The sequence below is a fragment of the Strix uralensis genome, chromosome 20 (genome assembly GCF_047716275.1).
Source record: "Strix uralensis isolate ZFMK-TIS-50842 chromosome 20, bStrUra1, whole genome shotgun sequence".
In the NCBI taxonomy this organism is placed as follows: Eukaryota; Metazoa; Chordata; class Aves; order Strigiformes; family Strigidae; genus Strix; species Strix uralensis.
The window spans coordinates 8,567,735-8,592,289 of record NC_133991.1 but is presented as its reverse complement, the minus strand read 5'-3'; the positions used below and the strand labels follow the sequence as shown (position 1 = coordinate 8,592,289).

Here is a 24,555-nt window from a genome sequence, read left to right as displayed (position 1 = left end):
AATCTGTTAAGAAGATGGTGCTATAAAGATCTGAACACTTAATAATTAATCTGGACATTGAATTCAGGCTATTGTTACTATTGTCTGCAGTACAGGCATGAGTGATGCACAGGAAAGAAACAGGAGTTGGGATGTGCAGAATGCCTGAATTTCTGGGGCTGGCCCAAATTTTCCAAAGTCAACAAGTCTTCCTATTGACTTACATGATTTCTGCTGATAAACACAAAGCTGGATGGTTCCCTAGCAGATATGTCCCAAATATCAGAGTTCATAACCAACCAAACTAATCTTTAAAAAAAAAAAAAAAAATCAAAAAACCTCAGTGCAGTACAGGTGGTAGTATATGCTTTTTAATACATATTTATTTATATAGATATATACTTGGTTTTTAAATAGATTTACAGAAATTTAATATATTAAAAAAATACTTCCTTTAAATTTTTTGTCAGCTGTTAATGAGGGTAATAACTAATGGGTTGTCTAGGGAATGGTCTCTGTGGGCCAGGTTCTTTCTATAAATAGAAGTAACTAATTACATCAGGTGATCACATGTTTACATGCAGCTTATCCAGTTTATTGGACTCTCCTGCTTGTCGGGTCTGAGACAAAAAAGTTTTACTTTGTCACTTTGGAGGGAACTTTTCTGATTGCCTGCACAGGAGTGCACGGGGAGGAGACTGGACCCCTGGTGACAATTGGGAAGGGAAGCGAGGTGAGGTAGGTGACTTCCATGTCAGATGGGCTTCCATGAGGTTGTACTTCGCTCTTTCTTCCCAGGATGAGACTAGCAGGAGCGGTTTGAGTAAGGATACAAGTAAGTAACATCACTGGCTTCAAAATACCGGAATTCACAACACACTAGTGTTTTGACTTGTGAAATGGTGCCTGATTCTTAGGAGCGTGGTAGTACTGCTGCTGGAGACTTGAACCGCTGGTCAGCACAATGTTCTGCCCTCAGTGTTGAACACTGGCAGGTTTAGAATGTGGAAATAAGCTCACAGTGAATGAAATGTTGGAATCTAGCATACTTACCAATATTACCTCTTAAACTTGTAAGAGTTTGAGTCTTCCTCTGCTCTTGTACTGGCGTGTGGACAGATTATGTTAGTGTACTTTTATTTTTTCCTTGCGTGCATCTTGTTTCTCGCTGTCTGGCCATATGATGGTGTTTTAATCCTGCTTCTGTTCTCTGTCTGTTGCTGAACCTTTATTTCCAACTCTGGCCATGCTGTTGGAAAGATGCATGCTAAGCAGATGCAGTGTTCCAGATGATGGGATAACTGGTGACCTGTGAAATGGTCATTTCAGTTCTCTTCCTTGCATAGTGGAGCCAAAATAATCATGTACTGACCTGTTCAGTGATGTCCAGGTCTCCTTGCTGGATGTTATTAATTTAGAACTTTTTATGTTCATGCTCAAGACTTTCACTTCAATGTAAACAAAGCTATGCTGGCTACTGTCAAGTTTTTTTTCACTAGTTCCCTCAGGAGGAGTTGCACCACAGATAAAAGTATGGTCGCTGATGTGCTGTAGTTAATGTGAACTACCCTGCTGACTTCAAGTAGGTATAACTTATAAAATATATGAGCCTAACTGAGATCAGAAAGTTCCTGAAACTGTTTTAATGTGTTCAGGTGCTTAGAGGTCTGTAAAGAATAAAAATTACACTTGGCTTATCTGAAATTTGGTGGTCTCTGCATTGGTGCTTGAGAAATCTTTGACTTAATCAGGTAGATTTTCTTGTACTTCTGAGTGTCACAACTTTATCCATGTTAATGAGCAGAATTTATAGACCTTCACCGAGTAGTTTGTGCTGAGGAATAATCCTGACACTACTGGAACAGAGGAGAGAGCTGACAGTATTCCTAATAACCATCTTTAAGGTAATGGAGTCTGAGTTCTGTCTTCAGAAAATAGCAAACTCTTTGCTGATCCAAGGGTTGCAATAGGAAGGGAAGAGAGTTGCAGTGGGGAGGAAAAGGGCTTCAGCTGTTTTGTGTGTGTTTTTGTTATGTATAAGGTAGAGGCTCTGAGGGCTGGGTTCCAGTAGTCCTCGTCCTGCAGGGTTTTGGGGCAGCTGTGAACAGAACTGTGTAACTTGGGCGCAGTGGAACTGTTTTAAAGAACTGAATTTGTAAATGATGCAACTTTCTGTGTTTCTCAATGGGGCGCTTGTGATGCACTGACAGTGAGGTTGGTTTCCTGGTTTGTTTTAGTTATGGCAGCCATTGAGGCCCTGCTCTAGGAAGCCAGGAGCCTTGTTCTTTATGAAGCTGGTAGAACAGCTGTAGCTCTATCCATCATTTGGATAAATAGGAGTCCAATAGAAGAGCTGAAAGCTGCCTTCCTTTATCTAACTGGCAAACATAACCAGCATCCTTCATTATAAGCCTGTCATTGAGTCTTGGTAAGTTAATGAGATTTCTGGGAAGGAAAAATATTCTCACCTACGTTTTTTTTCAAGGAGTTACTATTTTCCCCTGCACAGAAAAAAGTGTCTAAGTCTGATTGCTGAAAACAACTGGTATCAAAGACAAGTTATTCAAGAAAGCTTCACCAGATACTGGCTTGTTTTCCTGCCACCATTATTCCAGCCTGATAGCTGGAGGTAGCCCAGTGGGTCCAGAGCGTGCTCTCAGTAATGTCAACGTGCCTTTGACGCAAGATGGCCACCAGGAATGCCGTATGTAAATAACTTCAGGCTTGCTTATAACTGGTTTCTTTGAGAGCTGTGGCCCAGTTTGTATTGAAGAAGGTGCTATTCCTTCGAGCGTTTGTTTACTTATTTATTGAGGTCAGCAAAGTGAAGAGTAATTACAGGATTTAGACTAACAACAGGCGTCTGATGTATGAGAGCTCCAGAGTGTGAAATTGAAAAGCTAAGTGGCTTCATGGTATTGTTTGCTTGATAAAAACTCCTAATATATGGATGACTTTTGAAGATTATTTTTAAAAAAAAATGTCATCATAGCCATTTAAATTTTATTTAAGGGGGGCTTTGCGTAATGTTCTGACCATGGGAGAGCAAAACTTGACAACACAAATCTGGTATGAATTTCAGGAGAGGCTAGGTACTTAACTGTTTTAGAAAAAGCCATGAGACTAGTATTACGGCAAGTGACTTTGTATCAGTGTAGTAGTGGCTTTTGAATAGGCAGTGATAAACACCTCCTTTAATTTTCAGAGGCTTTGTATGAGTTGGTCTTCCAGGTATAGATATTAACTTTGAAAGTCAGCCTCAGCTTTTCAGAGCTGTCTTTGTCTTAAACTCAAAAACATGTTCTGCTGAGCAGATTTGATTTGGGTCACACCAAACCTTCCAGGTAAAATAGTGCTGGCCTCCACTCTTGCCTGTGATGACAAAAGGGGAAACTTCCTGAAATGAAGGTTCAGTGAAATTGTACTGAACAGTACAACTGATCGGCGTGTAGTTGAAAGGAGATGTGTTGTAACTGAAGATAAAGTTGGTGCTGTGCAATTCCAGGTCCTGTTGGCAGCAAACAGTAAGGGCTGGAGATCTGCATGCTAATGAACCTATGAAAGATAGGGAGAAAACGGCCGTGGTGCTCCTGCCAAAGTGCTAATTCTTACCTTGGTTATGAAGATCAAGTATCTCGTTCAGATTTAAAGATCAGTTTCTCTTATGCTTACAGTAAAAGGTTGAAGAATGTGGTCATAACTAGTCAATTAAAATGGCATTCTTTAGCGCTTCCCTGGCTTTATGCTAAGACCCAGGAAATGCTCTCTGCTTGCGGAGAGGCCAGCAGTGCAGGAACAGCATTCATCAGTCTTTGTTAGTGCAGCAAGCTGCCTTGATGAACAGTTCATTAACCAGGAGAAGCAGAATCAGTCTTTTAATACACTTGCTATAGCAGTTAGGCCCTGACAGTGAGCAAAAAAAACTCAGGAGGCTAGTCTGAGAGCTAAAACCTTGCTGCTGGTCTGAAACTAATCTTTCCTCCTCCTTCCATGGGCCTTTGGGTAGCAGCATTCATTAAAATGTTTCTCTAAGCTGTCACTTAGGAGTTCTGTGTGTGTAGGATCTCATGGTTGTTGAGCACATAGTTCAAATCTAACAAACGGGACAATAACATACACACTTAAGAAGAAACCTGTTTTAACTCTTCTAGGCATCTTTCAAGATTCACCATGGTATTAATTGTTTCATTGTAAAACGCGTAAGATTGAGGTAACAGTTAAAACAAATAACCGGAGGCATCTGGCAGCGCGTGGATCCCTGGCACGCCGCGTGTGCATTGGAATGGGGCAGACGTGTTTCCAGCAGTTCAGGCACGCTCATCGGTAGCTTCAGAGGGCTAAAATTCACTACGAACAAATCAAAGTCTGTGGGGTTTTTTTCCCCTGAGGTGCTGGGAGGAGGCGGGGGTATGGGCCAGATGAATCTGTACTCACTGTAACTGCAGATCTAAGAGCTTGGTTTCTAGCAGGCGTAAAACCTGAGCTATTGCAGGATCCACCTTAGGACTCGGAAGGGATTTACACTGCAGCAAGCACACCGGGATCAATTGTTACTCTCTTCCTTCCACCCCCCTTCCCTGCTTCTATTAGCAAAAGATTAGTTTGCGGCAGGGGGGAGTTACTGCTTCAGCCAAACATTTGAGGCTTCATGTAAAGCAGCCAGTAGTTGAGGCTTTGGTGCTCTCGTCTAGAGCCTGATCTCTTGTTCATCCAAGTCCTCCAGGAAATGAGAAACATAAGCTGCAGGTATGTTTGTGCATATATGCAGAGTGCTGCATTTCTGGAGCGCCTGGAACACGGCGGCCTCTGAAACCCTGCACTCCTCCTCAAAATGGCTGCCAGATGTGTTGGCTCCACTGAATTCCCCGGAGCCTGACACCAGAAGTGCTGAGTTATTGCCAGTTTGGTTCTTGCTGTGTTCTTCCTTCAGTCTTCCAGGCACAGTGTTGCAAGACCGCGTGTGACCCTGGGTGGCTGCAGTACCTGCAGAGGCTTTCTGTTGGCACGCTGGCGTGCTCGGGGCAAGGCTCGCCGGGACTCTGTTTAAACAAAGGAAGCATGTTTGTTTTTACAGCTCAAGCTTGGGAGCCTGGGCTGGGATCCTGTGCCATTTCCCTGTGCTAGGATCAAGGTTCTCGAGGAAGACAGCCTCTCCCTTTGCCGCAAAACACAGCTCTTACTGGCCAACAAATATGCATCTTATCCTCTCTGGCTTGTCAGTGCTGGAGACTTCTTAAAGCTTGACTTGGTTTTGCTTTGATATTTGTCTGTAGGCGCAATAAACAGTGTAGAGCCTTCTGAAGTGAACCATAGTCTGGCTGCCCATACTCACGTGGCTTCTTGGGCTGGTCTTGGAAGCTCCTTGCTAGTGTGGCCGCACTACTGCTCGATCACCTTGTAACCCGGTCAGTCCCAGTTGGGTCCCTTGTAACCCATTTCCCAGTCGGTGGGAAATGGAGCTTTCAGGTCCTGCAATAGCACATCTATCTGTTTAGTGCTCAGCACAGGACAGCAGACTTGCTATGCAGCTGTCTCTAGCATCAGTAGGCAGAACTTTCAGAAGTATATCTTAAAGCCATGCTGTGTGGTAAATGACTGTTTTTTCTGACAGCATGTACACTTTTCCTGCAACAGTCAGCAGTTTGCTGAAATAACAAATCTTAATGAAAAAGAGGTGTTGGAAAGTTCTTGAGCTAGTAGTAGGATCTGCAAGAAAAGTGTATCCTCTAACATATGCTGCTCTGCCTTTAACTGAGGAGAGTGTTTCTCAAAATAGTCCTCCTTACTCCATCTAATTTGCTCTGGTTTATTTCTAGCATCAAAATGAGAATGTCATTTCGATGTAATACAGCTTTTATAGTAAGTGCAGATCCATATGAGTAGGATGTATCTAGTGCTTCATAGCCAAGGCAAGCTGTATGTGGTGACACTTTTAAGAGTATTTGGGTAGTCTGAAGATAGAAAGTGGTTTCCACCATTAAGTCAGTGTGCCCAGGGACGGAGTACATGGGAAGCAGTGGGTAGTCTTCATGGCAGCTTGCTCAGTTGGACTCGCACTGCAAACTCAAGGGATGGAAATGCCTAGATATATGACTGTGTTTGCTGCACGGGAATCTGTGTAGTCTTGCGTGGAGTAATCAAGTTATTTAAGGAGGCGTTGGTGTTAGGGGGGAGGTATATGTGTCGCACACAAGCAAATCTTCCGTTTATCTTTGCTATTCAATTCTACGACTGTCTTCTGAAACCGTGGAGCGTGCTGCATGGTGGAGCTGAGATGGGTGTCGAGGAAGACTAGCTTCATAGAGGTGTCTTGCGAAGTGGATGTATGGGGAGCATCACCGTAAAGAAAAGGAGGAAGTGCCCGGGGGCGGAAGGACTGCGTGTACGTGAGAAGAGGCGTTCCAGAAATAACAGTAAAGCATTGCTTTGTATTTCTCTTGTAGCAACCCTCCGCTCAGTGAGGAAATGCTGCCTCCGGGGGAGTGGATGTGTCACCGCTGCACTGTACGCCGCAAGGTAAAGCCTCTCCTAACAGACATGATCCCTGCCCTTCCGACTGTCCGTTTGAAACATGAATCCCGTGTTTTATACCTTCCTCTCCCTTTAATGTGTATGTATATACCACCAATACTTTCTGTGCTCACAGTTGCAAAGGGCTTTGCTAGGAACAGGCTTAAAGAAAACTAAGGGGTCTTGATGAGACCCTCATGCTATTTTTAACCTTGCTACTAGGAACCAAAACTGAGATGGCTGATGTGTTCTTGTCAAGCTGTGCCTTTTAAACTGTTTTCCTTCCCCCCACTTCTGGAAAGCAGGGAGAGCTGAGGCACAGTGGGAATGGCTCCCAGGCTCGAGGAGGTGAGCTGTCTACAGGTGAAACAGGAGTCCTGGTAATGCAGCTTTGGCATCAGGGCTGTGATTCTGGTTAATGTGTGTTTTTTAGAAGTGTGACTTCACAGCAGTTGCACATCAGCAGAGTTGAAATCACAGTGAGTTATGATTTCCTGGGCTGTTGAACAGGATGGGGAGGAGATGATTGGGCAAGATTGTGGCTTGTCTCTTTTTTTTTTTTTTCTAACTTGATGCTCTTTCTCCAGGAAGCTGTCTTGCACAATGTAAACATCTCATTGCTGTGACTCTGTAAGACTGTGTAGCAGAGGGTTTAGAAACCGCACCAAACTATCTAGCAACTGTTTCCTTGAAGTGACACCCAAAACAGATTGGAAGAAAACTGTGTACTCAGCCTTTTGTTCCTGAAGCAATTGCCTTGTTATGTTTCCAGGGTACTGTTCAACCATCTGCCCACAGTAAAAGTGAAGGTTGCAAATTGAAAAAATAATGACAAAATAAATTAAAAAAAAAGGAAAAAAAAGATCCTCAACTTTTCTATATTAAAAATTACCTTGATAACACTTTGTTCCTTTTGCAGACCATTTTAGTGATCGAGTAGGTTGGTTCATCCATATTGGTGATGCTGTCAGGCACTGGAGCAGTGCACAGTTGCCTGTACTAGGCCATGCAGCATCCCCTCCTCTTGCAAAATGGATCTCACGGTGATGGCAATGTATTGTTTTCCTCTGCTGCAGTTCTCCCTGCCCACCTTGTTCAAGATTACTGTTGTCAAGAGATAGCAGAGTGTTGTTTGTATACTGTGCTTGTATTCTCAAGCTGACCTTCTCGTTCCGTAACGGGTTTGGATGCCCTGCCAGGGTTAATAGGCTGCATCATCAATGAACGGTCTACCTGCACAGTCTACCGTGGAGTTTCTCAGCGTTGGCTAGCAAAGTAAACAGAGTTGTCTGATTTGCCAAGTATTTAGGACTAGATGCTGTGAAACGTTGTTCTGATCTGGACTTAAATATGGCTATCCTGAAAGGAGAGAGACATGCTAATTTTCTTCCCCATGCTTGGTTCCCTTCAGCTGTTTGGTCATCTGTACTTTAGCTGCAATCAAATTGGTTTTGCTAGGTCAAGGCTTTAATGACTTCACAAGGAAGTTGTAGTAAGCGGCTCAAGCCTTTTCAGATGCTGTTTGTCTTCGATTGCATATTTGTCAAGGTTGATGTGCTTTGTTTGTGGCCTCCATGATAAGCCTGCCTATTCATGTCGTGCAGAAGCGAGAACAGAAGAAAGAGCTGGGGCAGGTAAATGGATTGGTGGACAAATCTGGGAAAAGGACCACCTCCCCCACCAGTGACGCAGACCTGTTGGACAGGTCTAGCAGCAGCATCAGGGCTAATGCGCATGCCAGGATCTTGGAAAGGAGAGCAAGCCGGCCTGGCACTCCCACATCCAATGCCAGCACCGAGACCCCCAACTCAGAACAGAATGATGTCGATGAGGACATAATTGACGTGGATGATGACTCTGCCATTGCAGAAATGGACTGTGGGCAGCCCCAGCTGAAGCGGCCCTTTGAGCTTCTTATTGCTGCTGCCATGGAAAGGAACCCAACGCAGTTCCAGTTGCCGAATGAACTGACCTGCACCACAGCACTTCCAGGTGAGCGGTGGCTTGTCTAGCGTTGGGCAAGACGTCTGCAGTTGCATCCTGCTGCTATCTTGCCTCTTTTCCCTCTTGATTCCTTGGTAGTTGTGGCTCAGTGATGCTCACTGGTGAAAGCAGAGGTTACAGACATGCTCCTGGTCCTCCTCCAGCTTGTGACCTCTTTCAGGTGTGAGCTGTGGGGACATGGCTACTAACTGCGCCTCTGTCAGCACTTGTGCTAGAGGCTTCCTGTTGTCACCTTAGTCTAGATCATCAGCCTGAAGAAAAAGATTCCACCTGTCAAAATACTTGACTCTGATTTGTGGTATGATAATCTAGTAACAAAGTAATGACTTCATGTATAGGATGTCACTGCAGTGATTAAGTATAAAATATGCCTGCTAGTCTCTGTCACTTCAGGCTAGATTTAGTGGTTGATAAAAGTTCCTTAAGCAGCTCTTCTTGCCTTTTCTGTTTGCCTCTGCCTGAGATGATTATGTGTATCTACCAGAAAGCAAATCTCAGCTATGTGGGTAACCCAAAGCCTTTTAAAATTTACTTTCAGGTACTAGTAAGAGGAGGAGAAAGGAAGAAACCACAGGAAAGAATGTCAAGAAAGCACAACATGAGTTAGACCACAATGGTTTGGTTCCCTTGCCGGTGAAAGTCTGCTTCACATGCAACAGGTACTTGACTCTTCCAGGGAAGCTGTTTGGTATAGCTGCACCCTTCACAGGAGCAAAGTTCTCACTGAAAAAAGTAGATGACCTGTTCCCTTTGCTATTCTCCTTCATTACTTGCTTACAATCCTCTAAACAAATGGGGGAATAATCATCTTTGCTAAATAACAGCTGTTTAACCATGGCAAGTGTAGGTGTGGCTTCTGCAGCCCTGTGTGGCTGTAAAGGGCTTTAACATGTAGCCTGAGGAGAGTGAGCCATCTTGTCTTCAGTATTTTTCTACTAAGAAAAATTCTGAAGTGATGTGGTTTAAAAAATGGAGATATTTGTTTATGGTTTGTGAAGGAAATATGCGAGGAGGTGACCTTTAGGAAATAGGAATCTACTGAGAGAGATATAAGCCCAAGGCAAATAGGAATATTATGCTGAAATAGTAGATCTGAAAACCAGTACAAAATACTACTGCTTTTTATAACTGCATAAAAAAATGCACAGATAAATCCCAATTCAAAATGTCAGTGAAAACAAAAAACTATTTCAGCAACCCTGTCGGAGCGAGTTTCTGGAGACTCAGGTGGGCTTTTGTGGAGCACAGCTGATGACTTTGTTATAGAGCGAAGACTTCTTTAAAGCCTGGGGAATCAGCTGCAATCACTTTCTGGAGTTTGAGACTTACTGTGAGAACATCTTGTTCAAGTAAATGTCCCAACTTCACACACGATTCATCTGAGGAAAACTGTAAAAACCTAAATCTGAAATTTCCTTTTGATCTCTGAATTTTGCTCTAAACGAAGCCACTCGGAACTAACGCCCAAGGTCAACTTGAGAAGTTGCTTGTGTGAATCTGACAGGTGCTTGCAGCTTTCCAGCGACTCTTCCTGCCAAAAGACCTCTTTTGCACTGGGAAACCCTCATGTGCATGGGCAAGTCCTTTTGCCTTGAGTGGGTCTTGCAGAAGGTCCATATAGATCAAGTTACAAATCTGAAGCCTAATTTTAGACGTGAATAACGTAGTGCAGAGGAGTTGGTGGAGAAAGATAAGCCGAAGTGGTTTAACGCTGAGTTTGCCTGCGTGTTTGGTTTATACTCTGTTCTGTATGGGAAATAAGATATGGTGCTCTCTTCGCAGGAGTTGCAGAGTGGCACCTCTAATTCAGTGTGATTATTGCCCGCTCCTGTTCCACATGGATTGTCTGGAGCCACCGCTTACTGCCATGCCTCTGGGTAGATGGATGTGCCCAAATCACATAGAACATGTGGTGGTAAGCAGGGCTATGATTGCAGTATGGTAACCGGATGCTGGAGTGGAACCTGGCAGGTCCATTAAAGGACAAAGTACAACAAATGTAAAACAGCTTCTGAGCTCTTATTGCTCCCTGTAACGCTTGTAAAGCTCCTGCTGCAAGCAACGCGCTCTCCAAAGGAATATGATGCTGCTATCTGCAATAAAATATAAAGATGGGGGAACTTCTTCCTGTAACTGAAGCTGACAGCTCAGATTGTGGCTTCACTGACAGCTTGTCTAGTTTTTGGACTGGACTCCTTAAGATCTAGATGAGCTTCCAGAACTGTGATACAAAGCAGCACAGTGCTACAAATAGGGGAAGTAATTCTTTGCATGCTTAACCCAAAAAACTTTCATTCCAAGAGGGAGTTTTCATTTGTGGAAAAGCAGTGTACTTGGGACTTAAATACTCAGGAAACAGGGGGCTGAAACAAAGGGCTTGTGCCCAGACAAACTGCTGCTGAGAGCATTGATGCTGCTTAGTAGGCCTCTAAATGCTTTTGTATTCATCTCCAGCAATGTGCCCTTTAACCGAAATGGCTAGTGCTGCAGGAAACAAATAGTCTAAAGCTGAGCTGATGCTGTACTGTCAGTGCTACGAGGTGTTATGAAAGTCTTAGGGTACATTAGAGTGACCCGCAGATCCCTAACTCCTGTGGCATTATCTGATCACCCAGCTGAACCAGAAGAACTTGACCCTGAGTAATCGGTGCCGAGTATTTGACCGGTTCCAGGACACCATATCTCAGCATGTTGTCAAAGTGGATTTCTTAAACCGAATCCATAAGAAACATCCTCCGAATCGCAGAGTTCTTCAATCAGTAAAGAGAAAAGGTTTGAAGGTATGTGTAAACAAGTGGGTGCCAGTGAAACTCCCTGTGTATGTATTCTAGTTTGAAGGGAAACCAGCATGCCCCATGGGGTAGCCTTTTGGGGCAGGAGGAAGAGGGTGGGGTCTGAATTAATGTGTTGGTGAGAGGTCTGGAAGTCAGCAGTTACTTTTCACTGCGTGTAGGATTTAAGAAGCTCTTTTACTGCCAACCTTAAGGCTCAGCTATTACAAGTAAGCCTTTAAATCCAGCACGAGCATAGAAAGTACAACACAAAACCCCCTGGCCCTACAGGCAGAACTGGGGCTGCTGCATTAAACCTCGAAGAGTATTTGCTGCCAAATGCCAAAATGCCTGAAAATTGCCATACTGGTTTCTCTTCGCACTTGGCCTTTTTTGCATGGCTTCTCTTATGCTGTAGCCACCACGTTGTACTGAAGTCATGCCTGACCTAAGGGAATAAAACCTATTAATTTCAGCGTGGCTGCATCAATTTAAAGTACTCAGTCCTTGAAACTTCTAATGTATTGTCTGCAGGGTTCCTCTGGGTCAGAAAGCAGCAAACACGAAGCGTAGTGCTGGTTAGGCACTTTGTTTAGTTATTCTTGAGTAATTGTTCTCACGTGTGATCTTCTTTCTCTACAATGTAGGTTCCTGATGCTATAAAGTCCCAATACCGGCTTCCACCCCCGTTACTTGCGCCTGCAGCAATTAGAGATGGCGAGCTGATCTGTAACGGGATCCCTGAGGAACCCTTGCAGAAGCACCTTTTGAACACTGAGCACTTAGCCAGCCAGACAGAACAACAGGAGGTAAATGAAGTCAAATGCTTGGACTCTATGTCTGTAGTTGCTTTGGTACAAAGATCCTCTTCCATTTCAGTCGTGATCAGAGCAGTTGTCTAGGAAACCAGTCTCAAAATCATGTCTGAAGGTGATAGCTTGTCTTGTCTCTGACACCCTTGCCCATTAAAACTTCATTTTGGCTTTCCAGGTGAAATGTAAAACTCATCTGACACTTCAGGGAAGTGGTGAAATAGTCTTCTGGCCTTAAGAGTGGAGTCGAGGGCTTTCTGTCTAGATGTCATTTTTATTTCCTGGCTGAGGGGAAATACTTTCCGCTTTGATTATGTAAGGCTGCTCTCTGACATGTTTATTTGTGTGTTAACATCACGTTTCTGGGCTGCTTTTTGTTGCTGATAGAATTGGACTTTTAAATCAAGGTCAAATGAGTGTTTAAATCTTGTATGAAACTTCTTGCCAGATTCCACACGCGAAGGCATGTTGCTTTGCAATCAGTGGTGTAGTCAAGTCCTTCTGTTAGCTCAGGCAGGATTCTTCTGTGTGGCAGGTGCACGTTCACCGTGGAGCTTAAAACTTCAAATAAATCTTTTGGTCTTCCTCTGCCTTTTGTAAACGGAAAGGTGCTCTCCCCTCCAGCTTTGGCAGGTGACTCCCTATAGCATGAGGCAGATTAGCATTTCTTTCCAGCATGCTACAGAGTAGCTTGGAGAGTTGTGTTTGGATAGAAGCCCATATTAGTGAAAGATGTGTTTGTAACTAGCCAAAGAGTTGAAACACTTAACAAGTGAAGAGGAGGAAGAGTTTGGGGGTGAGGAAGTGCGTCTGCTGCCTTCTCCCTCCTTTAATCTCAGCTCCTCTGTGTACTGTCCCCAGCACGGTGATAAACAGTACGTAATTTTCTTTGTGCTTTTGTACCTCTGGACAAAACTTTCTTCTGGTTTTAGACAAGCATCAGAGCAGATGCTGTAGTTCCAAGGCTGTACCTGAGCGGTCAGCAGCACAGTGTGAGGCAGCTGAATTTCTTTGAGCTGGGTGAACGGTTGGAGTAACTGTTGAGGTTTGGAGCACTGTCTGCCAGTGGAGCTAACCTGCACTTTTTTCTTCCTCCCAGTGGCTCTGTAGTGTTGTTGCGCTCCAGTGCAGCATATTGAAACATTTATCTGCTAAGCAGATGACTTCGCTTTGGGACTCTGAACAAACAGAGAAGGCTGATATTAAGCCTGTTATTGTGGCAGACAGCTCACTCGCCAACCCTTACCAGGCAGCTGACAAGGCACCCACACCTACCCCCTATTCCATGTCATCCTGCACCTCAGGGATTACCACCCAGAATTCCTTGAGCTCCTCGCAATCCCAGCAGACTTTGTCACAGGAAGATGTCAACTGCAGCTCTTGTATAGATAAATCCAAGAAGGTGTCTTCTTGCGGGACTTCGAATGGGCCGACAGCCTCTGACATTAAAGTAAACGGTCCTCATTTCTATGGCGTTTCATCCGAATCTTCAGCACAGTTGACTGACTCCCAGAGGCTAATCGGATCTGGTAACACAATACCTGTTTTGTCTCATCGGCAAACGTGGCCTCGGCCCCTCACGCCCCCAGCGACTTGTGGACTTCTGAATCACACCATAGGAACCATTGTCAAAACGGAGAACGTAGCAGGACCCGTTTCTTGTGCACAAAGGGGTTCTGTGCCGGTCACAAGCATGCCTACGTCCATATCGAGCTCCTGTGCCAGCCTGGAGACCACCAGCACTTTGCAAAGAAAGAATGTGCAGACACAGATAGGACCGCCGCTGACGGCGGACCTGCGATCTATGGGCTCCCCTCTGACTGCCACAAGAGCTCTCACCCCTCCGCAGGCTGTGGGAGACGGGATCTCTGCTGTTGGGTCCACAAACAGATTCTGTTCACCAGCACCACCTTCAGGTACGTGCTGAACAGCTGATCTTGGCCCCCCGGGGCTGAGGAAGTGTTCAGGCAAAACTTACTCTGAACCTCAAGGCTCTAGCAGTATGCCCTCATTTTACTGGGAATTGGGTTTTCCGTGGAGAGCTGGGAGAAGTTTCTCAAGTCTCCTCTGTCTTAGGTCCCTTCATGGGAGCCACGGGGATATGTTTTTGTTGGCTGCGCATACTTGAGGGGGGGTGACTGTCCTGAGAAGCAAGATCAGTTTAATTCTGGGAAGCAGCAGTAGTTTTAAATCAGTTGGCTGCTGTTTCAACAACTGGGCACTCCGACGCTGCTTTAAAACTACTGATTTGTTTTAAAGCACTAGTTCGATTGTGAGGTAGTCCTCACAAGAGCAGCTGCCTGGCATCTGAGCCTACGGTCGATCGCTGTACACACTAACCGTTCCGGTGACGGTTGTGTCCCCTAGTACAGGTGTGTTTGAAGTCTTCAGCTGCACAGCCTTGATGTTAGAGAAACATGGACTTGGGAAGCTCCGGTCTGTCTGGTATCTGCTAGTCTGTTAATACAGGGTAGTTATGGACTTGGATGTACCATCTCTGTCCTGAGTTGTACCCCAAAACCCTGCTGTTAAAGTGTATATACCCATTCTTCAGTATAAAAACATCAAGTCGAAGATGTTGATAGATGTTGATAGATGTTGAAGTCAGAGTAACTGCCCGTAGCTCAAATTTTGCTAGAATAAGCTTTTCCTTAAAGCGTTCTCCTTCTCTTCCCTTTCCCCACACCCACTCAGCACTCAAACTAGTAAACCCTTTGAGCAGGTTGGGATGAGGCAGTCGCTGAAAAGCGTGTGACAGAGCTGTCTGTCGCGTCTCCTGCAGTTCCGAGCTGTTCAGTGGCAGGTTTGCGTGGAGTGGCTCAGATCTGGGGGTTGCAAGCAACAGAGGCAACATCTTTTTATTAAAAAATTCCTTAATGAGTAACTTCTGAGCTTTACCTCGTGTTTGGAAGCAGTCCCTGGAGTACTTGGCCTCCTTGCTTACTGCTGAACAAACTTGGCTACTCTGAGGTTGCTAGCGTGACCGTGCCCTGCTTAGAAATGCAAGACTGGGAGAAGTTTGGGTAAAGGAAATGAGACCATACTATAGAAAACTTCTTGTGGTTTGAAGAGCACTGCAAATCCTACATAATTTTGCAGTTACTTAAGATGTTAAATAATTGCTTCTGGTGCAAAGCTTGTGTTCTACAAAATGCAGTTTAAAACATTATTTTGGTGCAGTGTCTCTTGGGGAAGGTGTAAATATTTAGATTTTTCATCTAATATGATGCATATATATATTTATAACAAATCTTAAATTATGGCGTGCACATTTTGTTGCTGAGTACAAAAATACAAATAATTCATGACCTTTTTTTTGCCATAAATTTCAGGCATATAGTAGTTGAACTTCTAAGCAAACCAACTCAAGAAGATCTGGTATCAACAGCACATTAAAGGGATGTTATTTCCTGGCATTTGCCATTGCCTCTTTCAGCTGCATGGTCACTGCCAAAGCAGTAGGATTTTATTTTGTAAATAGTAAAATCTGCTTATGACTGTCACATTCTTACTGGACAGTGAAATACACCCCAGACTTAATCGTGCAGAGATAAAAATGTGACAATTGTACTTTTTATGCAATTTCAGAGCTAGACAAGCTACTTGGCAAATGTCTCTAGGTTTAGCGAGCTCTTGAAGCTCCTGGGGACTTGATGTTCAACTTTTCCAACTTTTTCTGTTCTGTAGGACATCACTTAGTCTGGCGTTGCTGCTGCTCCAAACAGGGAGTAGGAGCTTAAATGTGTAGGTCCAGAATTCCTCCGACAACTGGAGGTGAGGGGCAGAAGCCGGCAGTTGGCTCTGTTAGAGGCACACACTAGTCCTTCTGTGAGGAGAAGAAAGCTAATGGCCTCTAATTCAGGCCTTTTCAAAGCATGACTATGAGCAAAATTAGTCATTCTGAGCAGCTTGGAAGCGAAGTGCAGCCCGAGGGCTGGGTGCATGTCTCACGAACGTCACGGTGACATATCTTCTCTGCACCATCTTTCTCTGTAGATGGTAAGGTCAGTCCCAGCACCTTATCCATAGGAAGCGCTTTAACTCTACCCTCATCACTCACTTCAAACTCTGCAGCTATGTTGGACCTCACCAGTTCCCTGAAAGCATTTATGGACGGCGGTGAGTATTTAGTTCATTATCAGTCTCTCCTAGCCCTGTGCGTTTGCTTCCCTAGAGCGTTCGGTCTCTGCTTAAGGAAAAGTTCCAGAGATAAAGAAGGGTTGCAGTCAGGTGAGGGCGGGGCTGGGTATACATTACCTTAAATATGTCACATGCTTCCCTACTTGTAGTGTTGCCAAGGCAGCAAGGCCAATGAAATGTTTCTGCCTGAAGCTTTTCTGGGGAGCGATCACAAAGCTAATCACAGTGCTATTGCACGGGCTGCCTTCCAGGTGGAATTCACATGCAGAAACCTGCAGCCCTGCCATGTTGTGGTGCTAGCTGCAATCCAGAGCTGTTCCCGACAGGCTTAAAGTCCAGCAGCAATAGATCTTGTAGTCGAGCAGTCACCTGAGTGGTGATGCTCTAATGGGTCAGTTAATTTTCTGATTTATTTCTGCTTCTGTCAGTCTTCCCTAGACTGGCCCATTTTTTATTTTCCTTTTGTTGCACTTGATAAGAAATGCCAAACCTTAGCGGAGTGACTCCAGGAGGAGGAGATTGCTGAACAGCAATTGTCGGTAGCGTAGCAAGGCTGTTGCCAGAGACCTCTACATGTGAAGAACAGCCTTTCTGGCATTGCCAGTGTGACCCTCTTTTCTTGGGTGAACCCTGACTGCTCAGCCTGCCCAGACTACCTCTCTGCTATCAGGAAAGGCCGTTAATAGCTCTGCGTCTTCTGCTTGCCATTTTAATTGTCGTTGATGTGGAGAAAGCTCTTGGAAGAAGAGGTTAGCCAGCCTACTTGCTGCCAGAAAGCAGACCTCTGTAGGGCTTTACAAACGTAAATACTTCAAAGCTATCAGCAACAGATCTGCTTTAAACTCAATAATAATATTGTCTGAATTACCCTGTTTGGTTTAATTGACCCTGCTGCAAAAGTGTGTGACTCAAGAATGAGCCTGTAGCAGCTTCAAAGGTGGTTACAGCTTTCCTTTGTGATGTAGGGTTAGACTTTCTAGCTAGATAATGGAGCTTCACAAGAAGGACCCAACCTGCTGCCCAAAGGGGCATGATGACCTGTTGATTCTGAGCCAAAATAACAGATTTTCAACTTTTTATCAGTCCTTGTTCACCTAAACTTCTGCTTGCGGCCTGAGTTGTAGTTCTCTGGCCATTGCTGGCACTCTCCTCGCACACTGCTCACAGGAGATGATATGAAGTAATAGATCACCTATATGTAAGATTCTTGATATTGCAAAATTTGTCAAGTCTTTGCTGTTGAAGCAAGTGGCAAGTTTGAAAGCGGGACAGTTAAATCCACTGCAGCTCAGATTGCACCCTTTCCATGAATAACTTACTAATTGCTTTTTGTTTATTAACAGAGATTGAGATAAATATGTTGGATGAGCAGCTGATCAAGTTTCTGGCCTTGCAGAGAATACATCAGCTCTTTCCTTCCAAAGCTCAGTCTCTAGCGAGCAGTGTCAGTTCCCATCAGCAATCTCCTGTGGGAAACCACATTGAAGGTAAGAGCAGCCCTAGAATAGCTGGGTTATGTTGAGCCATGGCTTTTTGGCACTCCCTTGCCTGTTCGTTGAAGGAGATCTCCCCCTTCTGCTATCTGTCTGCTGCCTTTCACATTTCTTTCCTCTCATCCCTCCACTCTAGATATCCACTAGCCAGAAACTCCTTCAGGTCCCTCTACTTAATTACAAATTATGGCAATGAAAATACCTTCAGTAACTTCTGATTTTCTGCTGGAAATCTTTAGTGAAGTTGTGTTTTATTCATCGTAGAATTAGCAAGAGATGGGAAGGTTCAGCTGATTGTTGGTTTGGGGGATTTTTTTTTTGTCCTCACCTTTGAGATGGGCGAGAGAAATATGCAGATTCCTGCTATCCCTTTCTGGAGAAGTTGCTTGTGAGATAAGTACACGAACAGGAGGAACTGGGGCACAGAATATGTGTGTGACATCATTGCCTGTTCAGAATAATGTCACTATCAAGCTAAAACACTAAATGCAACTAATGCAAATAATGGAAAACAACTTGTGCTTCTGTTGGAAATCTCCAGATTCCTGAGTTCAGCATTGGCTTTGTTTACAATCACTGGTATCGGCATGCTAACACCTAAAGCTGCAGGGCAAACGTGGCTGCATGTCCCTCTGCATGCAGCCAGTCCATTTAATCCGCTTTCAAGCACTAACTGGACAGCCTTGTTGTGAGAGCAGTTGTCTGCTCCCCCTTTGCTAGGCCTGGGGGTAAATATCCAAGATAAGATCTTTGGAAGTCTGCTAGCAGTCAAGTAGCCGCCTTCTGAAACTCTGTGCTTGCCTGCTCGCTTGCTGCTGTAGCATCACAGCATTCTCGAAATGCTTTGTCAGTCTTTTGAACACTGCTGTAGGACACAGCACCAGGCTGTGAGATGAGCTGCTTTCCTGTGCTGCTCGTAACGGGCAAGTTCTGGAAATTCTTCAGCGGTCTGCCTTTCAAAAGGCAGATTGATGCTGTCTTCACCCATCACCCTTTTTGGGCAGGAATGATGCATCCAGCTGACTGTTTAGCATTGCTGATGAAATATTAGATCCAAAGGCTTTAGCGAGCCCTGTTGAGGCAGCAGAGCCAGGCAGCTGGAAGGCCTCGTGCTGGGCAGAGGTGGGAACCTGCATATTTCAGCTGCTTTGAGTGCTGTATGTCCAGTGATGCCACTCGGTGTGGCCAATATTCTTGACGTAGGTGACTGCAAGCAATCTCTCATGATCCTCAGGTTCTGTTCTTTGATTTCACACTCTTGGTGTCACACTGTCATACAGATGCAATAGCAGGAGGGGCCTAAACTCTGAATATGAGCAGCTTATCTCCAAAATACAGCTGCTAAAATCCTGGCCTAGGTCTGTGTGGTCCAGAGTTTGATATCTGTTCCACAGGAGATGATGTTCTGCCCAGTTCTGCCCAGTTAATGTGGGTGTGTGAGAGGGTGTGATTTGAACTTGGCTGCCACGGAGCCGCTCTGGAGGCTCAGCCCCGGAGCAGCCGTTGTCCAGTGTGCTGTAGGGACCAACCTGCGGGTAAAGGAATCCGCTCGGTAAATCATCCTGTCCTGGGAGCTGGGTTGGTCCCTGGACAAGCCCTGTTCAACCTGTGTGTTTTTCCTGTAGCTTCACTAGAAGTGAAATTACAGCTGTTAAGTTGGTGACATTCACCAGCACCAATTTTTTTCGAGGTAGCACTTTGACAGCAAGACTCAGCTCTTTGATTACCCAAAGCGGAAGAGATTGAGAAAGAAGTTAGTGGTAGGAGGCTTGTGTTTTCCTCAGTGTGGCTCCATTGTGCACACTCGGTATTAATGTTCCCCTAATTGCATGGCTTGTGTAGGTTACTGGAGAGAGCAATTTTCTCGGGTGACTGGCAAAAAGATGTTTAATGCACAAACATTTGTAGAGGGCTGGAAATTGCAGTTTAGGCCAAAGCTGACTGCATCCTCCTTAGGATCTGTGCTTTCTGGAGAGTCTAGCGCTGGGGACACCGGGGTCAAGCAGCCTTTGTAGCTGATAACATTGTTCAAGTAGTTTCTTTTTATCTTGCAGCGCAAAGAAAGGAAGTGCAAGCCCGGGCGGTGTTCTATCCTCTGATGGGCTTAGGGGGTGCAGTCAATATGTGCTATCGAACCCTCTACATTGGGACAGGTGAGTAGCTTTTTCCTGCCCTGACCTTTCAGAATCGGGGTGGTTCTCCCTGACCCTCCCTAAGTGTTTGCCAAGTGGGCGTTGAAGAAAACAGCTCCATTGTGGCTGCCTGTACTGGGATTCTTCGCTCCCAAGAAATGTGGAAATTCCCTGTCCGTTTGATTCTTTGTGGGATTGTACCATTGTAACCTGCCTGGTGTCAAAATCAGTAGGATGGCTGTCCCGGAGATGTAATGCCTGACTGATGGAGAGAAGAGTTACGGTTTCCTTGCAGGTTTCATTTCTTTCTGCTTAGATTCTTCTGGCGTTCTGGACAGACCCAGTAACTGTGAAATGCTCTTCAACCTTCGTGGAGCTGCTAGCCTTCCCTTCCCCCACTGAAACTTTGTTTGGTGGCTTATCACAGCATTATTCATGCGGTCCTGGGAGCGGGGACAAAGGCAGTTGCTCCCCTGTTGTTTTGCTAATTGAAGTTTAATTCTGTCTGTTGTTCTCTGCTGCCTGACAGTTTTTTCTGAAATGAACCGAGTCTGTTTTGTCCCCCCCCCCACCCCCCCACCCCGTTGACAGGAGCTGATATGGATGTGTGCCTTACAAGCTATGGTCACTGTAACTATGTGTCTGGCAAACATGCCTGCATATTCTACGATGAGGTGAGTGCCTGAGTGTTTGGGGTTTTTTTAAATTTTTATTATTTGGCATGCATGGCAGTGGGAGCTGGAGATGCAGGCAGCAGGTTGTCTTTGTGTGGTGCTCCTTTGTGGGCTACAAAGTGAGAGCCAGGGCTCTGAATGGTTTCACTCCAGTGAAGGCTGCGTCAGCGTTTTCTGTCAAACCCTTTTCTGAAGCACAGAGCTCAGCCAGCATGATTTCTCTGAGCTAACTGCTTGTGGACAAAGACTGACCACAAGTAAGCACTGTCACTGCTGGTGTCTAGGGAAAGAAAAAGTCATAGAAACGGTTTGATACTTTTTGATCCAGCTGTGTTGTTAATACAAGCTAAACTTTACGTGTCGACATCGAACCTCAGCTGGAACAAAACAAGGAGCTGCTCCGAGTCTCTTGCTTTCAGGTGTGTGGTGGTGCAAAGTGTTCGTGCCATCTGCAGTACTTTGTATAAATTATTTATTTAACTAAAATTTCAGTTAAGCTCTCGGTATTAACCAAAGTCTACAGTTGCTCCTTAACTACAGTCCAGAGATTAGTTTGTTCTTGAGGTAAATAGACTGGTGGGTCTGCCAATAAAAGCACCGCTGGAGATGTCTCTTAACATGGAAACAGTCTTTGAAGCAAGATAGAGTCTTTTACATCACCATTTGTCAACCAGCTACTGAGCAGGATCCAGGATTAACCCACAGCCAGCTTTAGCCATTCCTCCAGTGCACTACAAGCTACAGAACACACTCAGTAATGGGATCCAGGCCTTAAAGCTGTGTTGAAGCATCTCCTCACAGTGGTCAATCCTAAATCAGGCTCTAGGCACTGAACTTCTTCCACACTCCAGCAGGCCTCACGTGGCTGTGGTTGCTCTGGAGGGAGAATTCCCCTGCCTTAGCTCTGCCTGCTGTTTCTGCTTCTGGTCGTTGGCAGCTCGTGCTCGGCCTCGGTCTCTGCAGTCTAGCAGGTTACTTGAAAACTTACTCCCCTGTGCATGGGGAGTTTTTGTAACTTGATTAAAGCTCTGTAGTCCCTGGGGGACAAAGTCTTCAGCCCTCAGATGATTCCTGTGAGCTAACCTGAAATCTCCTCCACTCTGTGTGCTCTGCAAAGCTCAGTTAAGCGTGATGCTCTTTGTGTAATGCTGTGTGTCACGGTAACGTCTCCTGGCGTTTCAGTGTCTGCAGAAGGCCTGTAAACCCTAGACTGTCTCTGTCTTACGGCTGCTGCAGCACACTGGCATCCCTCTTGCCATCTTGGGGCTGCTTTCCAAAGCACATCTCTTCCCTGCTAGGCACAGGTCTTGGGCCAAGTTTGCGTCTAGTGTGCCTATTAAAACAGCGTGCTCGCTTTGTGAGAATCGGCTTGAACCCCTGTTTGCAGAAGATCTGTCGGTCCAAGGGCAGTAGGTAAAACCTACTTCTCTTCAAAGCCACTTTGGCTCTCCTGCCCTGCTGGGAAGCAGCTCTTGCTGGAAAGTTCTGTGAGCGTGAGCCATGCACGAGGGGCAGGTTGGTGGTCTCTGAAGCTGGAGGATATTTAACTGCTCCTCCTTAACCATCAGCAGCGGTAGAGGAAGAAGGGTTGTGTTTCAGTGCTCCACAGGGTATACAGGCGCCCTTCTGACTTCATGTCTCCATTCCCTCCTCTTCCCTTTTTGTCAGAATACGAAACATTACGAGCTGTTGAACTACAGTGAGCATGGGACGACCGTGGACAACGTTCTGTATTCGTGTGACTTCTCAGAGAAGATGACGCCCACTCCTCCCAGCAGTATTGTTGCCAAAGTGCAGAGTGTGATAAGTGAGTGTTGAGACGGCGCCAGCCCCACGTAAACACCGCGGGGAGCTATTAGAGGGGGACAGGAGCTGGTGCAAATCGATTCCTTGTTGGTGCCCTTTGTTCTGCAGCGGTCGCTGTGCCTCTTGCAAAAGGGGGAGTCTCTCTGCAGCCTGGGTTACGCAAGACTTTTCCCTGGGAGCCTGGGGAGTGCCCTCAGCCTGCAGAGTGCTCCGCTGGTAACCCCGCTCCTGCCTCCAGCGCCGGAGTTCACCAAGCTCCAGGTCCCTGCCTCGCATCAGTTGCAGCAAGCAGCTGCTTCAGAGCTGGAGCAAGGGGTTTCCCCGTGTGTGTCCTCCCCTCCCGGGCTGTGAGTGAGCGATCAGGGCTGTGCCACAGGCACCCCATCCCCCTGTGGCACACTCCTGCTCTCCACCTGACCACCTGCCAAATCGATGTGTAAATGCCTCGACCCCTCCGGGGCTGTGAGGAGATTCCTGTTCCCCTTTTACCAGCTGCTCTCTGCAGAGGACTGACACACCTCGTGGCTGGAGGATCTTACCCCCGAGGCACCTCAGCAGTAGCCCCTGTTGCTGAAAACAAGCTGCCGCTGGCCTGCCTGAATCTTACTGGTTTGTTTTTTTTTTTTTCTCCTCTTTTCCAGAACGACATAAAAGCAGAAAACAAGAAGAGGAGCCGCATGAAGAAGCTGCTGTGATGAATTCACAGGCGCAAGGGCAGCATCGGAAACCCTGTAACTGCAAAGCCAGCAGCTCCAGCTTAATAGGAGGCAGCGGGGCTGGCTGGGAGGGGACAGCCCTGCTCCACCACGGCAGTTACATCAAGTTGGGCTGCCTGCAGTTTGTTTTCAGCATTACTGAATTTGCGACCAAACAGCCCAAGGGGGACACTGCCTTAGTACAAGATATGGACTTGGAGGAGAAGCTTTCTCTGAAACCCCACCAGGTGCCCGTGCTGCGGTCCAACTCAGTTCCCTAAGAATTTTAGGAAGAGAGCTTTGGAATAGGGAAAAACGCCCTCAGACTCTTGCAATGCAAAAATGTACAAACCGAGGTGGGATTTTCTGTGTCGGCCCAGAGACTGTTCACACACCGTTTGCATGAAATGAAGAACGTTTAACTTTTTTTAATTTTTCTTTTTTGCTCAAGTTTTAGGGGCATTTGCACATATATTTGTACTATACATTTCATTTTAAAAGGAAAACTGCAGTGAGAGCAGGACGCGTCAGAGCGAGGGGCGACCGCTGTCTGACTCGAGGACTCTCCCTGACAGATAGTTCCCATGCAGTTGTAAAATAATCAGAAACTTGTTCTATTTTGTGCCAGTGACAATAGTTTTATATTAAAAGAGAAATACAGTTTTCATACAGCAAATCTATACAATATCATTGTTTTATTTAATGTAAAGAAGCGCTCTTCTTCCCACAGTTATTTTTCCCATCCCTCCCTGCTATGGTTGCACTACAAGTAGCTACTGTGTATTATGGGCAGTGAGAAATGAGTTCTTTTCCTGGTGTCCATCCTATTTTTATTTCAAATAGGGAAAAGTGTTGGATTCTGTGTAAATACATCAGTGATGGCATTTTTCAATGTTTTAAAGCTGTGTACAGTGCTACATGTGGTATGACGTTCCTCAAATTGTCTATTGTAGCAGATCGTTTGTCGTAACCTGTCTGTCTCTTTTGTTTATATGCCACCCCCCGCAGCAGAACAGCTAGTTCCACTGTACATAGTAATTGTAACGTTTTAGACTTTACAGAAACTTTCCTGTATTCTGTATATAAAAAAAAAAATACTTCACATTCTGTTTTCCGACTGTCTTGTTGTCTTCACTCTTGTCACCACAACCTGGAGCTTTCCCCAGAGAGCCCGATGGCAGGCGAGGAGCCCGAGCTGCGCCAAGGGGCCGTGTCCTGCGCGGGGACGTGGGAGGGGGCTGGGGACTGGGAGCTCAGAGGAAGGTTTGGCTCGGAAAGTCCCCGCAAGGAGCATTTTCCGCTCCATCTTTCCGAAGGTTTCCAGGGACGGGGCATCGCTCCGCTCTCTGGGTGGGTCGAGGGGTGACAGCCTGCACCCCTCGCCCTGCAGCAGCCGCCTCCCGGTGCTCCGGGGGTCGCAGGTCGCCTTGTCCCCTCCCCGCCTCTCCTGCTTCCCCCCTCCGGGGCCGGGAATTCATCCTTCCCCGCAGACAAAGCCCTTCGCCCCCCCGCTCCCCGCTTTGCCAACCACGCTCCGGT

General features: G+C 45.8%; 1 protein-coding gene across 3 annotated transcripts in view; it reads left to right on the top strand.

The window, feature by feature from the left end:
* The window catches only part of PHF12 (PHD finger protein 12), a 32,998-nt gene extending 8,880 nt beyond the window's left edge, over positions 1-24,118 (top strand). For 2 of the 3 annotated variants that reach the window (XM_074890035.1, XM_074890037.1), the window contains exons 3-15: positions 6,423-6,495; positions 8,094-8,481; positions 9,032-9,152; positions 10,276-10,408; positions 11,109-11,273; positions 11,912-12,073; positions 13,176-13,992; positions 16,073-16,195; positions 17,560-17,703; positions 19,764-19,862; positions 20,433-20,515; positions 22,184-22,322; positions 22,963-24,118. In XM_074890035.1, coding sequence (XP_074746136.1) covers positions 6,423-6,495; positions 8,094-8,481; positions 9,032-9,152; positions 10,276-10,408; positions 11,109-11,273; positions 11,912-12,073; positions 13,176-13,992; positions 16,073-16,195; positions 17,560-17,703; positions 19,764-19,862; positions 20,433-20,515; positions 22,184-22,322; positions 22,963-23,297 — 2,782 coding nt within the window. In that variant the 3' untranslated portion in view covers positions 23,298-24,118. Of the gene's footprint in view, positions 1-6,422; positions 6,496-8,071; positions 8,482-9,031; positions 9,153-10,275; positions 10,409-11,108; positions 11,274-11,911; positions 12,074-13,175; positions 13,993-16,072; positions 16,196-17,559; positions 17,704-19,763; positions 19,863-20,432; positions 20,516-22,183; positions 22,323-22,962 lie in introns of all 3 variants that reach the window. The other variant, XM_074890036.1, reaches the window with a different exon arrangement.
* Positions 24,119-24,555: the final 437 nt, after the last annotated feature.